Source organism: Anoplopoma fimbria, chromosome 6 (assembly GCF_027596085.1).
Source record: "Anoplopoma fimbria isolate UVic2021 breed Golden Eagle Sablefish chromosome 6, Afim_UVic_2022, whole genome shotgun sequence".
NCBI classification, from domain to species: Eukaryota; Metazoa; Chordata; class Actinopteri; order Perciformes; family Anoplopomatidae; genus Anoplopoma; species Anoplopoma fimbria.
This window is the reverse complement of record NC_072454.1, coordinates 19,315,113-19,330,090: the sequence shown is the minus strand read 5'-3', so window position 1 is coordinate 19,330,090 and position 14,978 is coordinate 19,315,113. Positions and strand designations below refer to the sequence as shown.

Here is a 14,978-nt window from a genome sequence, read left to right as displayed (position 1 = left end):
TAATTTAAATGGTCATGATTTAAACTCATACTATAAATATGCTGTTTTGCCGCAGCATGAACACCAATAATGAAGGCTGCTAGTTGCCCTCACATGGTCACTGACTGATGGCCGAGGTCAAAGGTAAGCGACCAATTTATTTACCTTTACATCAATATGTAAACAGAACTGATAATGTGTCTCCTGAAAGTGCTAGCTTTGCTCTAAGTTAGGACCCATTGCGTCACATTACCGATGACAGATAAAGTGTATTTGTCTCACATAAACACAATGGCAGCTCAGAGGGCATTTTGTCAAGATGGAACAAACTAATCCTCTATTTGGTCTCCCTGGAGCTTACCCCTCCCTGCTCCCTGCCCGCCTGTGTGTGTGCCACCAGCCGACAGCACAATAGACAAGCGTGGTGATAAAAGTGTGCAATAGGCAGTGTGGATATCCGGCTGCCTTTCTCTCCACTCCCCCCTTTAATGAGGGTGTATGGTGCTGTGGTTTATCCTGCCACTCTTTCTTTCCAATCCTCCTCCAATCCCCCCGGGGCTGTAGCTGCTTTCTGCCCCCCCCTTACTCTATGGAAAAAAAAGGAATGTTTTCTGACTGACTTTTCCCTCCAATCCCTTATTCAGGTTCCGGAGACATGAGGGGACACGTCTATTGAAGGAAGACTTAGTGATGTGTGTGTGTGTATGTTTATTCAGAACAAGTTCAAGCATGGTAATAGAAGGGATCAAGATTTATGTTAAAGGTCTTCTTTTCTTTTGCTTTATACTCACCTTGCCAAGAGCTGTTGTTGCTCTCATTGCTTCTGGGTTTAGTGTATATTCTACATTTATCAAGCATAAATGTTTGACTTCCAGATTATTATTTGTTACTATCCTTTCAACCATTATTTCACAGCATGCTGTCATCTTCAGTTTAATTATTGTTGGCTGCTCTGTCGGTTTGTCCACCACTTTGGTCCAGACTTAAATATACCAATAACTATTAAATATATTGTGCAAACATTCATGGTGTCCAGAGCATAAGCCCTGCTTGATCCCCTGACTTTTTATCTAGCGCAACCACGATGTGAAATGTGTTACTTATCTTTATCTCAATATCTACCTAATAGACTGCCACACCATTTTGAACATTCATGTTTATAGGATATATTCTAATCATTTTGGTGATCCCTTGACTTTTTATCTTGACAGTTGTGGTTTTGACTCAGATGTCATGACATCTGTTGGACGGATTGCCAAAAAATTTAATGTGGACATTAATGTTCCACACAGGATGAGTTGCAATAACTTTGGTGATACCTCAAAATGTATAGCTGATCTTTGGTTTTTGACCAAATACTTTTAAGATCAATGCGACCGTGGTGTAGCTCGTTTATCGCCTAACATTAGCTTTATTACTCATGCTACTTGTATTCATGCTTCAAAATTTACAAAAGCTGTGTTAATTTGTGAAGATTATCTTGCTGAACAAAACATTTATTTGCCAAAAGCATATTTTCTGCAATTAAGTGAGATGCTAATAACTACAAAACACGTCATACCTGCAGCACTCTATTGGGCGACTCTGTCTTTGTTGTATTCTGAGAACATTCTTGCTACGTGGTTGATAAGCAACCACCCTTACTACATACGTCCACATTCACGGCTGCCATTATCAATCGCCCTCGCTATCGATCACCTTTGATTAACTTACATCAAACCGGATAAATCAACTACCCTCGATGTTGAATTGATTCTGTTCTGATAAGAGAAAAAAGAGAAATCAATCAGCTAATCAGCTAATCAGAGCACCTATTAGTCTAACAAAGACTCTTTGTCTGATCAAAAGTCAGACAGATCGGGACACAGAGACACACTATCATGACAATGACGAGTTCCCCGTTCATTAACAAAATTGCTTTGGCCAGTAGCATTAATTCCGTATCTAACCTGATCACATTTACTCTGCATTTGTGCTGAGCTTAGCAGTTTTGCACGTAGCATTGGCCTATCAGGAAAACTTAAGTATGTGAGTGTTTTTAAGTAAAACTACGTCACTCATATAAGAGTAAACTAGTCTGAGATACAGGAAAGGGCTTACTGGTCCCCTACAGAGTCATCCAGCTTTTCAAATCCCTCTCCTCACATAGCAAGTAAAGAATCAAACGATACAAGAAAAATACTTTTTAGAAAAAGCACTAATTGGTAGTGACAGCAAAATCATCTCTGCCCATATCAGACACAATGGAAATAAATTTAACTAAGAGGAATGTGCACTTTAATGATAACACATTCTTCCAGCTCAGACAAATAAAACAAATTTAGCTTTATCTTTTGACTTTCTCTGTCATTTACTTCAAAAACTCCAACACCCAACACAGTCAGATATATTTTTCCATCTTTTATTTCGCAAATGTGGCATGAACACTTGCAAAAGAACATCTGAAAGTTGGTCCAGTAGAAAAAGACAAAAAAACACTTGAATGATTTAATACTTTGTTTTTCAGATTTCAATTCTGTCAAGTCAATTTTGGAGCCTATAATTTGTCTATGTGAGGGAGCAGATTGCTAGCGGGCATTTCCAAAAACCTTTTTCTGTCAATCATATATAAATATCCAGGAATCATTCTCATTTCCTAAAGCAAAGCTAAGAAAGAGTAAAATGACTGGATAGAAATGGCATCAAAATCTACATAAGAAAGGGATTAGCTGACTATAAAATGTACAGTTGTTTTAAATTTAACTTAATATTCACATTCATATATATAAAACTTACAAAACCTGGATCTTTCAAACCCACTAAAAATAGCTTTTTTTCTGTTACTGCTGAAAGATCATTTTAAATTACCATAAATTTAACGGATTATTTATGTATTATCAGCATCATTAATGTCATAATTTCTGCCATTTTGTTTTTGTTCTTTTTATTTCTCCAGACTTTTTTGATTCATTTAAAAAAAAATAAAAAAAATAAGTCAATAAATTAACATGCTACCTCAGTCCCTGAAAGCCAATACTCAACTGTGTTACTGAGTGAGAGTAAAACAAGTGTTTGTGTACAATAAAGTGTGTATCCATGTCTGTGTGTGTGAGTTTGTGTGTGAAGAGAAATAAAGGACACATAACCTAGTTAGAATACCTGCCTCAGACTCAAAATAGGGTGGAGAGGGTCGGGGGTTATTTCGGAGTCCATACAAAAAATAATTCATTGTAAATATATAATATATATTTATACATTTTGAATATATTTACAAATATACCCAGCACTATACATTATACTGTGTATTTTTTTCTCTCCAGAATAATTGGGAAGTTTTTATCAAGAGAACTGAAAAAGAAATGCATCAATATTACAAAATAAACAGGAGAGCAGTTTCTATAAGTGCTCTCCTTCTATTCCTCTGTTTTGTTAGTTGAAGCTCAGTCCTTTTCCTATTCGTCATCCTCTTCTAGTCCCTTGTTTTGTTTTTTTGAGTTCACATCAGTCCATACATTCCTCCAGGAGCAAATAACAGTCTTGGAATGCCAGCCGCTGGAATGGGGTCACCCAATGAGTAACATCGTCGATTGTTACAACAACAAAAAAGGAAACCTAACATGAGAACCAAACTCAAAAGTCTGTGTGTTTCTATGAAGGGAGAATTGAAGAAAGGGGGAAGAGGAGGGTCCCTAGGGAACGTCAATACATTCAGTCAGTAAAAAAAACAGCCTCTGTAGGGTCCCTGTCCTCTCCTTTAAGACCTTGTGTGAGCACGTAGTGTGTGTGGTGTGTGTGCATGGCAGTATGAGTGTGTGACAGCAGCGCTGCCACCAGCCCAGTTCCATCTGGGTCCATTAGTCCACCGGGAGCCAGAGGGGTGATTGGGGGGTGGGCATTCGAGAGAGGGTGTCTATGCTACGTGTGTTTTCGGTCGTCGAGGGGTAAGACAGGGGCAGGTCAAGGTGGGGTAGAGAGGGAGTGGGTGGGGGCTCATGTTTTCACGTTGCCGTTGATGTGCTGGTACTTGGGGATGCAGGGCTCGTCCGGTAAGGGATCGTGGGAAAACACAGAGTCGTCACCGGAGGAGCAGGAGCTGCGAGTGTCGGGGAAGCTGGGGGAATACTGCTCTGCTGGGGCGCACAGGTCCAGATACTCCTGTAGACACAGACGCAGGAAAGGAGAGGGTTGGGTGAGATAATTTTACACTCAGACACAAGCTCATATGTTGCAAAAGGGTAAGACGCTTCGGAGGCAAGAGGAGAGGCAAAAGACCTAGAGCAAAACCAGAGAACATAAATAAAGTGCTGAAACCCAGTCAGCAAGACCAGGGACTTTCCAGAGGAGGAGGGTGAGAGAGTATCACCTTCATCATGATATTTATCTAAACCATGCCAAATCACCCTGGAAGGGTTTATGGAACAGAACAGAAAAAATAATCTTAAACTGGATACTGTATGAAAATATTTGCATGAATAATAGCTAGTAAATTGAATGTTGGAGCTTGAGTATAGCAGGGTCTGCAGAATTGCCGTTTTGGTCCACTACAAAATGGTTTAATGTGGTGGGGAGGTTGGGGAAAAGGGGATACGTTTAGACCAGGGAACTGGCACTCCAGCCTTTACGGCGTCCCTTCACATCAATTCAGTCCAAACAAATCTGACATCTGAAACATTCAACATAAACACTAAAAGATGGCTAGAAAAAAATCAAGAAGCTGGCAGAACACAGTGCTCCCCCTGAAAATGAAGATGAAGGAATGTGAAAACCCCAAGAAATCCTGTTATTAATTTTTGATCCGGCCCAGTGTTGTGAAATTGTTTCATGTCTTTTTTTCCCCCTCCTTCTTGTCTTTCATGGCTGTTATTTGGACTAGTTGTCAGGAGGAAGAGTTCTTGGGGTTTTCTAGAAAATGAGCGCTGGCTTCCATTTTCCCAGTTCAACACGAGAAGGCTCACATTACTAAAGACCTCCACATCTGCCAGCGGTTTGGGGCAGAGAGAGAGGAGGAGGGAGAAAAAAAAGGCAAGAAAAGGGCGCTTTATTACACTTCAAAAGTTCAAACTCAAACTTGGGCTTTTTTTTGGCATAAATTTATGAAGTACCAGCTCCAAGAGCAGACGAGTCTTGACAGCTTTCCATCGACGAGCTCTTTTCAGGTCTGCACTCGGATATCACACAAGACAGGAAGGGGGATGGAAAGAAATGCAGGCCATTGTAAGGAGCGAAGCATGGATGTGATGATTGGGCAACTTCACTGGGCCATAGCGGCCATGTTGGGCCTGTATCAAATCATCCGGCCATTTTTTTTTTGGTCCCCATGTAGGCCTTTTGTCAGCGACGTGGCTGCTAATGCTCCTAAAGCTTTCAGCAACATTCTGCTGAACTCTGCATGCACTGGCACGAGCATTATTTAGTTTGGACTGAGAAACGTGTTACTGTGTGTAGGAATGTATCATATTATCCTGTGTCATTGTTATGAAATACCGGACTCCTACTTGCCAGGAAAAGTTAAGGTTTGTGTAGCATGATTTCTGACCACCCTGAATCCAGAAACTTTATGGAACAAGAACATGTGTAAACGAGCAGTGAGAGAGCTGAACTCACCTCGTTGGTGTTGAGGGTGAGGATGCGATCCAGATCTTCTACTAGCTGCTTGAAGGTGGGCCTGTGGGATGAGATGGCATGCCAGCAGTCTTTCATCATCATGTACCTGAAAGAGAAAAAAACAAATAGTACCTGTTTACTTAAAGAGAAGAGTGGATTAAGGGAGCGAGAACGGAATCATTCAGGGAAGTGTTGCAGGCATTATTTAGCCTGTCCAAACTCAAGCTGTGCCACTCCTTATCTACCATGTATTCAAGTTTCAACATTGGCTGGCTGAATGATTTATGGCTCTGGACTCTGGTGTCCGTTTCAAAAAATGAATCAAAACAGCAGGTGTTCTTTGAAACCATCTCATTTTTAAATTTATTCCGGTCTGCCAACAATAATGGTGACAATATTGATGGCATGCTGCTGATCACACACATGCCTCGCAGTGTCTTGGGTTTTCTAAATACTCTAATTTGTGTTTGTCTTGCGCTGCCATTGTGTCTGTACTTTGTTCTCCATCAACTCTCTCAGTGTGGCACCGCGGCAGAGCTGTGCCATTGTCCGCTGACCGCTAAGGGCTTATTGTGAATGAGGACACTGATAGCAGCCAGTCACAGCTGTGCGGAGTAGACACAGAGCCCCGGAGTCATGGATCTGATGGAGACTGGGGTGGCATTAGAGTCTGGGTGTAGGAGCTAGTGTGTTTTGGGGGTGACAGTGTGGTCAGTGTGGATGTCAATTTTGGAAGAAACAACTCTTACAGCTCGTTGGTGCAATTGCCAGGCTTGTCCATGCGATGTCCCTCTTTGAGCAGCTTGAAGAGCTCTTCAACAGGGATGCCAGGGTAGGGGGAGCCCCCGAGGGTGAAGATCTCCCACATCAGCACCCCAAATGACCAGCTGATGAGACAGAAAAACACACATATATATATATATACATTACGAATATAATATGACAACGAAAACATGGAATAGTGTTCAAGAGCTCCCTGTAACTTTAAATAACATTAGGGCCTTTTATTTGGCCTAGAGATCATTTACATAGAGTCCCTTGGCCAAAGTTTGGAAACAAACTTCAACAGTGTGATCACAGTGGTGTCAATGCCTTCTTTCTGCCGTCCGGTGGCTTGCAGCGTTAACCCGCTCCCAGTGCCACTCTGGCGCTGATCTCAATGATGGCTTTTGTGCCCGGCTGGCCCCGATCACACAGGCTGGCATTGTCCAGTCACACCACACCAAAACAAACAGTGGACCACCCACGGCCTACAAAACCGGAGGGAGAGGCCCGGAGATGGCTAGTGACTCTTAACTGTTAGCTACTTCCTCATCCTTGGTGTCCTGGTCGTTAAATATCAACGAGTTTCCACTGATTTCCATCATCTGTCACATTGCATGTTTATTTTGGACAGTTTGGATCCACAGTGTCTCAGATGAATCAGTGTTGCGCTGACAGAATGCTCGATTCATGTCCACACAAAGGCCGTATTATCACACGCTTACAAACGCTAATCTGCGCGTACACATTTGGGCGGCCACGTTAGAGGTCCAACCAGGCCAAGTAGGCATGGACAGGCAGGTCGGAGCGTTTATCAGCTCCTCCATCTGTTTACACAACCAGCCCTGGGTTTGTTCTCGCCTCTATCACTGCGTTGTATCTCTCCACTTGTTGACACACTCGTCTCTCCTTTCTATGCTACTTTGTAACAGTCTGTCGGTGCTTGTCAAGCTGTTGCTCTGTGCCGTTGGCCCGCAACCAACCTTGACTAGCCAAATAAACATGCAGACCTAACGTGCTCCGGGTGACTTTAGCCGATCCGGCATCTGGCCTTACTAGAAAGCACTTGTGTATTTCAAGCAGACTAGATGCATAAACTACCCATCAGTATCAAAGTGACTATGTATTCTGAAGGCGTATTCAAATCTCATTACATTCATATTTTAAGCAGTTAGGTTGTACGTTCTCCATATCGACAGAAAGCAACATGAATACAAATATCAGAAACACTGTCAATACATGATCTACATGCATCAGTGGATCTGATCCTAATATGAAAATTCAAGGCTCTGAAACGTGGCATAGGAGCTAGAGCTACAAACAAATGCATTTGCTTGACTTTTGTTTTATTTAGTGAGGGTTTTTCTCCATCAACCTGGTCATGATGCCGTCTCTCTGGGCTTGAGCCGTGACTCTTTCCCCCTCACCTAAGCCAGCCAGAGCCGGATCCCCTTGGGGCCTATTTGTCAAAAGAGCAAGCGGCAACTTTCATTGGAATTCATGTATTCATTTAATCTGATGTCATGTATGGATCGCCCACGCTTCTGTTGACGTTTGAGTGCGAGCTCACCACCCTCCACCTCACCAACGATCTCCCTTCCTCTTCCTTCTCCCTTCGTGCGCCATGTGAAAAAGCCAATTACTAAATGTGAGTGATGAAACGTAATTAGCAACGAGCTGATAGAAAGGACCACAGTAGGCACTTCATGTCCGCCCAACCCCCCCAACTCAGTCCCCTGTACTCCCCCAGGTTATTGATTGATGCTGCGCCATGGAACATGAAGGGCATGATGTGTACGTGCACACACAAACATGGACAGTAGCGAGGTCTCTATCCAAGTGCTTAACTGGATGAGCGCTATGTTTAGTGTGCTACTGCTGTATGACTCATAGACACACACGCGAAATCTTCTTTCCCAGGGGTCAGCATGCAAGGCATTTATCTAATTGCCACATACGCTTTCTGCCGCCGCTGTCTGGAGCAGAAACTTCAAACAACGCTGTCAGGACGCATAAGACTCAAACACCAAAAAGAGAGGGACGCTCTCCCTTTGTTCTGTTTTTAGAATGAGAGCTCTTGAACTTAAAAAAGAGAGAGAGAGAGACAGAGACGGGTCAGCAAATCACATACCAGATGAATGAAAATAAGAACAGCGGGGCGAAAGGGGGGGATTATTTTGATCATGGAACGGCTCCAAAACGATGAGCCACATGTTCAAAGTGTTGAACTGAATGAGTAGAGGAGAGAGAAGAGGGGGGATGGCAGGGGGTTAAAGGAGGAGGGTGTAGGGAGGATGAGGATGAGGCCCGCACTGGAGGGCCGCAGCATTGTTGCGTTTAGACATGTGCGGAGGCCCAACAGGAGGGGAAACTTCCGAGCCGATCCGGAGGAGCAATGGGTGAGTTGGTGGGGGAGGGTGGGGAGGGGGGGGGGGACTGGTGGGCTATGGGCTCCTTGCAGGGCCCTTTGAAGCTGGTCAGATTAGTAACACTGCATTGGCTACAAGTCTAGCGTGAAATCCTCACTTTTGCCACAGACCGGCCAGTGCCGGCCCCCTATAGGCAGCCAGCCCCCCACCTAACACTCACCAGTGCTGCACCAAAACACCTCACACACCCCCCAGAAAATCAGCCCTCTGAGTCTAACTGCAGGCTTCAGCCAAACACAATGAAATCTTAAAAACAGCAGTGATAGTGTGTTTTACTCTATGAGAAGGTTTATTTGCATCATTGGTGTTTGTAAATGGATTTTTTGTCATGTAATTGTGGTTGTGGGACGCACAAACACACTAAACCTTTATACTTACACGTCACTCTGGTGTGTGTAGACCCGGTCAAACAGCGCCTCCGGAGCCATCCATTTTACCGGGAGGCGACCCTGAGGACATAAACAGGTGCGAGGTCAAACAAAATCTACACACAACTCATCCCCGGATTTCTTCATTTCTTGCCCAGTGTTTGAATTAATTTGCTGCCGGGAGATCTCATTATTCCTGGATAGGCCGATATGTAAAAGCAGCCTGGGGAATAAGGCACTAGAGCGGCTGTCTGGGAGGAGGATTTCCCAAAGGAACGTTTACATTGTTAAAGCAATAGAGCTGATAAACAGGGTCACAGATAAAGGAAAGAGTTTATCTCTGTGTGCCATTAAAACACTGACTGTTGAAGCTAAGCGTTGCTGACAAGGCGACCTTGGTCAATATCTGTGTGGCGGGCTAATGGCAAGAATAATCTCATCAGACATTCCAAATTACTAAATGGATGGATAACACCTAAAAAAGTCCTCCGTCTCCTAAATACTAAGCTTACTACAGCAAAAATAAGCAGGAAAAATTGTGAGAAACAAGAAGTATATATTCAAAGATATAGAGTAGGTTTTCATACATTACATAAAGGAACAGAAATAAAGGAACAGAAATAAAACAAATGTGTCACTACAATGATGGCTTTTACTAGATTAGTATTACGCAAGTGATCATCATTGTCGCTGCTGTCATTGTCCTAATCATCATTACCATCGACATCATCGCACATTGTTGTTGTTGTTGTTGTTGTCAGCTAGTTCTCTGCATGCGATGAAAGGCCATCCATGCATACTAAATGAGGATGTGCAGGCAATGGTGCTCTGCGGTGGGAAAGAAAGACACCACTGGGCCGCTATGGAAATGTCAATTACGTTTAAGCCGCTCCCCTCTCCCTCTGTCTCTCTTTTTCTGGCTAATTGTATAAGTGTCTATGGAACCAAAGGAACAAGAGACTGAGGGATAAACAAGGCAGAGTCTCCAGAAGCACTACATTCATAGGCTGCCTGGGAACCTGCAGCTTCTGCCAAGACACCAGCCGAGGGGAAGAGCGGAATAGAAAGATGAGGGAAATTAGAGAAAATAGAGAGAAGGGTGGACTAATCTCACACTGCGGCTCTCAAATAAAACGCTCTACTCCCTCAATGTGAACATCGCGCAGGTCGATGGACTCACATTTGTCGTCTTTTTATAATAGTCGATGTTATGGACGTCCCTGGCCAGGCCGAAGTCAGCGATCTTCATGACGTTACTCTCTGTGACCAGGACGTTCCTGGCTGCCAGGTCTCTGTGTATACACTGTGATGGAGAGAGTGAGACATGAGAGGGGGAGGGAGGAAAACAAAAAAAGGGGGAAGAGGGGAGGTGACAGAGTGGAAAGAGTGAGAGAGGAGAGGCATAAGACAGTTACATCACTCCATAAATAAATCAACTTTGAAACAGGTGTATACTTAATTTGGAATGGTGTTAAGATGTTTGTGGTGCTTGTAATCACCCAGAAATCTCATGCACAGAGGCAGCACTTGACAGCGTAACATGACGCCACAATGACTGCACCGACATGAGCGTGCCTGGATAAGCAAGGATTCCTCGCATACTTTAGCGCATATATGGCCGAAGTCGTTTCTGTGCATCAGTGCGCATGTGCAAGCATTTACGTTTTTGTGTGTGTGTGTGTGTGTGTGTGTGTGTGTGTGTGTGTGTGTGTGTGCGTGTGTGTGTGTGTGTGTGTGAGAGAGAGTATGCTCTGTCACATTCCAACAGTGAGAGGGAGCGTGAGCCTGCGTTTGGCCAACATGGCTGTACCCCCATTGTGAGAACCCTCGCAGTTCTTCTACACAGAGGGGCTTTTGTGGTTGAATGAGAGACAATGCAGGGATTTGGGCTGGGGGGTCAGAGAAGTGTCTTTTAGGAGACAACATTCCCACAGTGACGCACATGCAAAGCTATCTACATAAAAACTTGATGGATACAGCACGTCAAATGCTCTCTGTGTGCTGGCACTGAGATCTGTCTAGGCAGCCAGCAGGGGACTGATGTGAGAACAGGATATTTTGTGTATTTATGAGTGTGTTTGTGTGTGTGTGTGTGTGTGTGTGTGTGTGTGTGTGTGTTCTTACCTTCTGTGATGCTAGGTACTCCATGCCCCGTGCCACCTGATAAGTGCAGGAGACCAGATCTTTGAAAGTAAGCTGTTCATCTGAGACCCGGGCGATGTCATAGGAGTACTCCATACCGGGCGGCCGGCGGGCCCGGAGGTACTCCCTTAGGTTGCCTTTGGAGGCGTACTCCACTATCACATAGAGGGGACCTGCAGCGGAGAAAAGACCCACATTACCTCTTGAGCATAAATGATTCCCATAAATGAGAATAAGTGACACTGAACCAAATGCAGAAGGAATATTTAATGGTTAATACAGCGCTTAAAGAGGAGGACACCTCTCGTTTGAATGTTAAGACTTCAATTTTGAGGAAAAACAAAGTTTGAATGGAAAACACCTTCCAAATGGCCAAACTGTCTAAAGTTGCAACCCCGCATATTTCCAAAACTGAAATTTAGTCAATCATAATTTTCTGCGGGGACTGAAAAGGCACTCTTCTGTGTGAAGAGGGCAGGGGAAGAGAAACAGTTTAAAGTATTTTTTTTTTATCTTTAATATTACGTATTAAAAAAGTATTGTATCTTGTTACATTTCATGTCGCGTCCTTTACAGAGTAAACACAAATTTCAAACGAAAAATTTCTGATTTACTGTGTGAGAATGGACAGGACACCACACGCTACACGTTGTGTAAAAACCATAAAACTATGGTGCAGACGGGTGTAGTCTCATTTTTTATGCAACGCAGTAACATAACTTAACTGACCTACAAACTACTTTTACTAGGTACATTATTCAAGTACTTTGAGGTAACGTTACTTTTACTTAAGTGCAACTTTCTAGTAGTCTTTCCACCTCTGGAAAATGGGCATAGTTGCAAGTGGACTACATATTATTTATCTTCATTTTTTACGCCATCATCAAAAACGTTCTTAGATTGCTTAGCATCATCCACTCTTTACATCCAATCAACATCTCCATGTGACATACTAAGGCTTTGAGATGCTGCCACCTTGTCCTTCACTACTTCTTATGTAGTCTGATGACACATTTCTTTAATTTGTTTGACGTGTGTGGCAACCTTAAGTGCAGCATTATAACCAACTTAACTAGGCAGATGACTGAATACTATACCAACAAATGATACAATATTCTAAGTGGACCCCATTCTTAAGGTACTCTATGATGTGATATGTTGTGTCCCGTCCCTACTCACCTTCTTGTGTACAGGCCCCCAAAAGATTAATGATGTTCTTATGTTTTCCAATCATCTTCATCATTTCCATTTCTGACACCAGGTCAGACAGGTCTTTCTCCGTGGCGTCATCTAAGAACAGAAGAAGTAGGATGGAAGGTTGTCAGGGAGAAACCTCAGCAAAACAATCACAGCTTGGTCCGGTCTTCCCTTTGACCCAATATATGCCCCGTGAGACAACACCTTGTTTTGTAGGTGCTTCTGATTAAGTGCGGCTGACAGACAATGTGGGCTTAAGTTACTGCAGCGAGGGAAGCTCCTCGCACAGACTACAGAGGCATCCTTTCAGCGCCAGGGGGGAGGGAGGAGGAGGAATTAAAGACGCTCAATCATGATTCATTATCTGATGCACAGCTCCTTTTTCATGGGACTGACTGAGCCGGTACAGTTATCCAGACCGTCAGAATGGCATTGCCTGCATTCCTCTGGACCATTACCTTAACTGGAGTGGTCATAAAGAGCAAATTTCCATTGTCAAGGTTGGTCCAATAGCCTGCTGCTGTACCTGATCTGAACGCTCCCCTCTCCCCCCTTACCCCAAACCAACCCAGTGCCCCCTCCTCATGATTTCATTAATCATAGCAGTGCTGCTAGTGTGACTTGCCTCTTTGTGCTGGTGCTGACTGAGCTCCAGCCAGCTGCTGGTCTGGGGTCAGGTATGTGATTGCCCCCTAACCCTCACCTACACAGCCCCCCCCCCCCAGCCGTCACTCAGCAACCGCCAATAACGAATAATAATGACAGCCCCGGGCTCCGCCTCGCACCTTTGCTGAACCCTCACCGGAGCATAAATCACCTATAAAATGTACTCGGGTTGCCCACAAGACATAATGAAGCAGTGTGCGTCTTATCCCTGTGGTCTGATTTGAAGCAAGACGTGTACCATTACAAGCTCGCTGTGATTGTGCAGCGGCAGGAGACCTGCTTACCTTTCAGCATCTTGACAGCGACTGTGACAGCCTCCTTGGGTTTGTCCTTGTCGATGCCCAGGGCCTCTGCCATTACAACTTGGCCGAAGCAGCCTTCACCTAGGGGCTTGCCCAGGGTCAACCTGTAGCCAGCAGAAAGATAAACATAGAGGGGAAAAGCAGACAGGAAGCTGTTTAGCTGCTGAAACCCAAACTGAAATTCATCAACTTGACCTAGACTGTGGCATCGATTCACTCCCTGTGCGGAAATAAACAGGTTAGATAGAGCTAGGGAGGTAATGAAACCAGGCACCAAGCCAGTTTCTCAACCTCACCCTTTGTTTTTTCTTTACTAAATCGCGCTCTCTGTTTCGATCAGATTGTGTCTGTGTGAGTGCTTTATTGGCGTGGTGACTGCAGCCCGTGCCAGGGCAGTAGGTAGGAACTTGAAGGCAGACATGGCAGCGATAATCACCTGATAAAGCCAGGGAGAGGAACTCATTTCTAAACTGTTTACCCTGCCTTGGCATGTTCCAATATACACTCTTTACAAGTCATTACACAGGACTTAGCTTAGCCCTGACACATTAGCCTGTGACGGATGGGGTGCTGGCTTTGTGTTGCCATACTGATGGGCCTGACTACGATACCGGATGGAAATTCAAGCACTTTTTTATTGTGAGCCATGTGATAATCGCTGATGTGTTAAACTTTATGTCGAACTTGATGTGTCACTGATTCATAAGGTGAGGGAATTGTACTGACTCACATGTTCTTCCACAACTATCCATGAGAGCTTCAGCCACTATCTGAACCCTGAACTAGCAGTGTACCTTGGTGCTTTTTTGGTTTGATTGACAGGTGTAGCCCCACCCTCTACGGCCCAGTGTCCTGGCTATGTAAACACTCACACCGCATGCCGCAAAGCCTAGAGCCTGAGGCCGGCGCCCTGCCGTAGTAACACAATCCTCTATCTGTCCACACACTCGCCACGCTCAATGGCATCCATTCTGTGCGTCCAGCCACACATAATCAATGTTATTTTTTCCTCAACGCAAAACGCAAACGTTAGCATTCCTCTGCGTTCCGCAATCCCAACATGATCCCTCAGGCGCTGGGATGACAGGCGAGGAATAAAGACCCAAACAGAGAGGCACACAGAGATCTATTCAGCCTTGATAAAACATCCTGTTTGCTGGGCTCATCGATTAAAATCAAAACTCTTTCCCAGAATACCATTCTGCATGCACAAGAGAGACTAGCTTTTTATCAGAAGGTTTTTTTCACTAATCAGTGATGTTAGAATTTAAGATCCAAGCAATATTTTTCTGCTTTTTACAACCATTTCAACAAAAGACAGGCCTTTGTGTTTATGGTTTGGGATTTTCCCTTTTCTTTCAAATGCAGAGGCCTCAAGTGGGTATTAATCAACTTTAACCTTTGCTCTCCTGTTAAATCCACACTAAAGCTTATCACCGGCCGCTGCAACTGTGACAAATCGAAACCCTAGCGGTGCTAATTCCTCTGGTATGAAGCCGAGCAAACACTCCTAGCCCTAACATGCTGATGAAAGCTGCGAGTGCTAACCA

At 44.1% G+C, this 14,978-nt stretch overlaps 1 protein-coding gene across 5 annotated transcripts in view; it reads right to left on the bottom strand.

Moving 5' to 3' along the window:
- Positions 1–2,358: 2,358 nt before the first annotated feature.
- Positions 2,359–14,978, bottom strand: part of fgfr2 (fibroblast growth factor receptor 2) — a 39,086-nt gene continuing 26,466 nt past the window's right edge. For all 5 annotated transcript variants that reach the window (XM_054600572.1, XM_054600574.1, XM_054600570.1 and 2 more), the window contains 8 exons: positions 13,411–13,532; positions 12,443–12,553; positions 11,246–11,436; positions 10,302–10,424; positions 9,132–9,202; positions 6,312–6,449; positions 5,563–5,668; positions 2,359–4,113 (listed from right to left, as the gene is read on the bottom strand). In XM_054600572.1, coding sequence (XP_054456547.1) covers positions 3,949–4,113; positions 5,563–5,668; positions 6,312–6,449; positions 9,132–9,202; positions 10,302–10,424; positions 11,246–11,436; positions 12,443–12,553; positions 13,411–13,532 — 1,027 coding nt within the window. In that variant the 3' untranslated portion in view covers positions 2,359–3,948. The remainder of the gene's footprint in view (positions 4,114–5,562; positions 5,669–6,311; positions 6,450–9,131; positions 9,203–10,301; positions 10,425–11,245; positions 11,437–12,442; positions 12,554–13,410; positions 13,533–14,978) is intronic.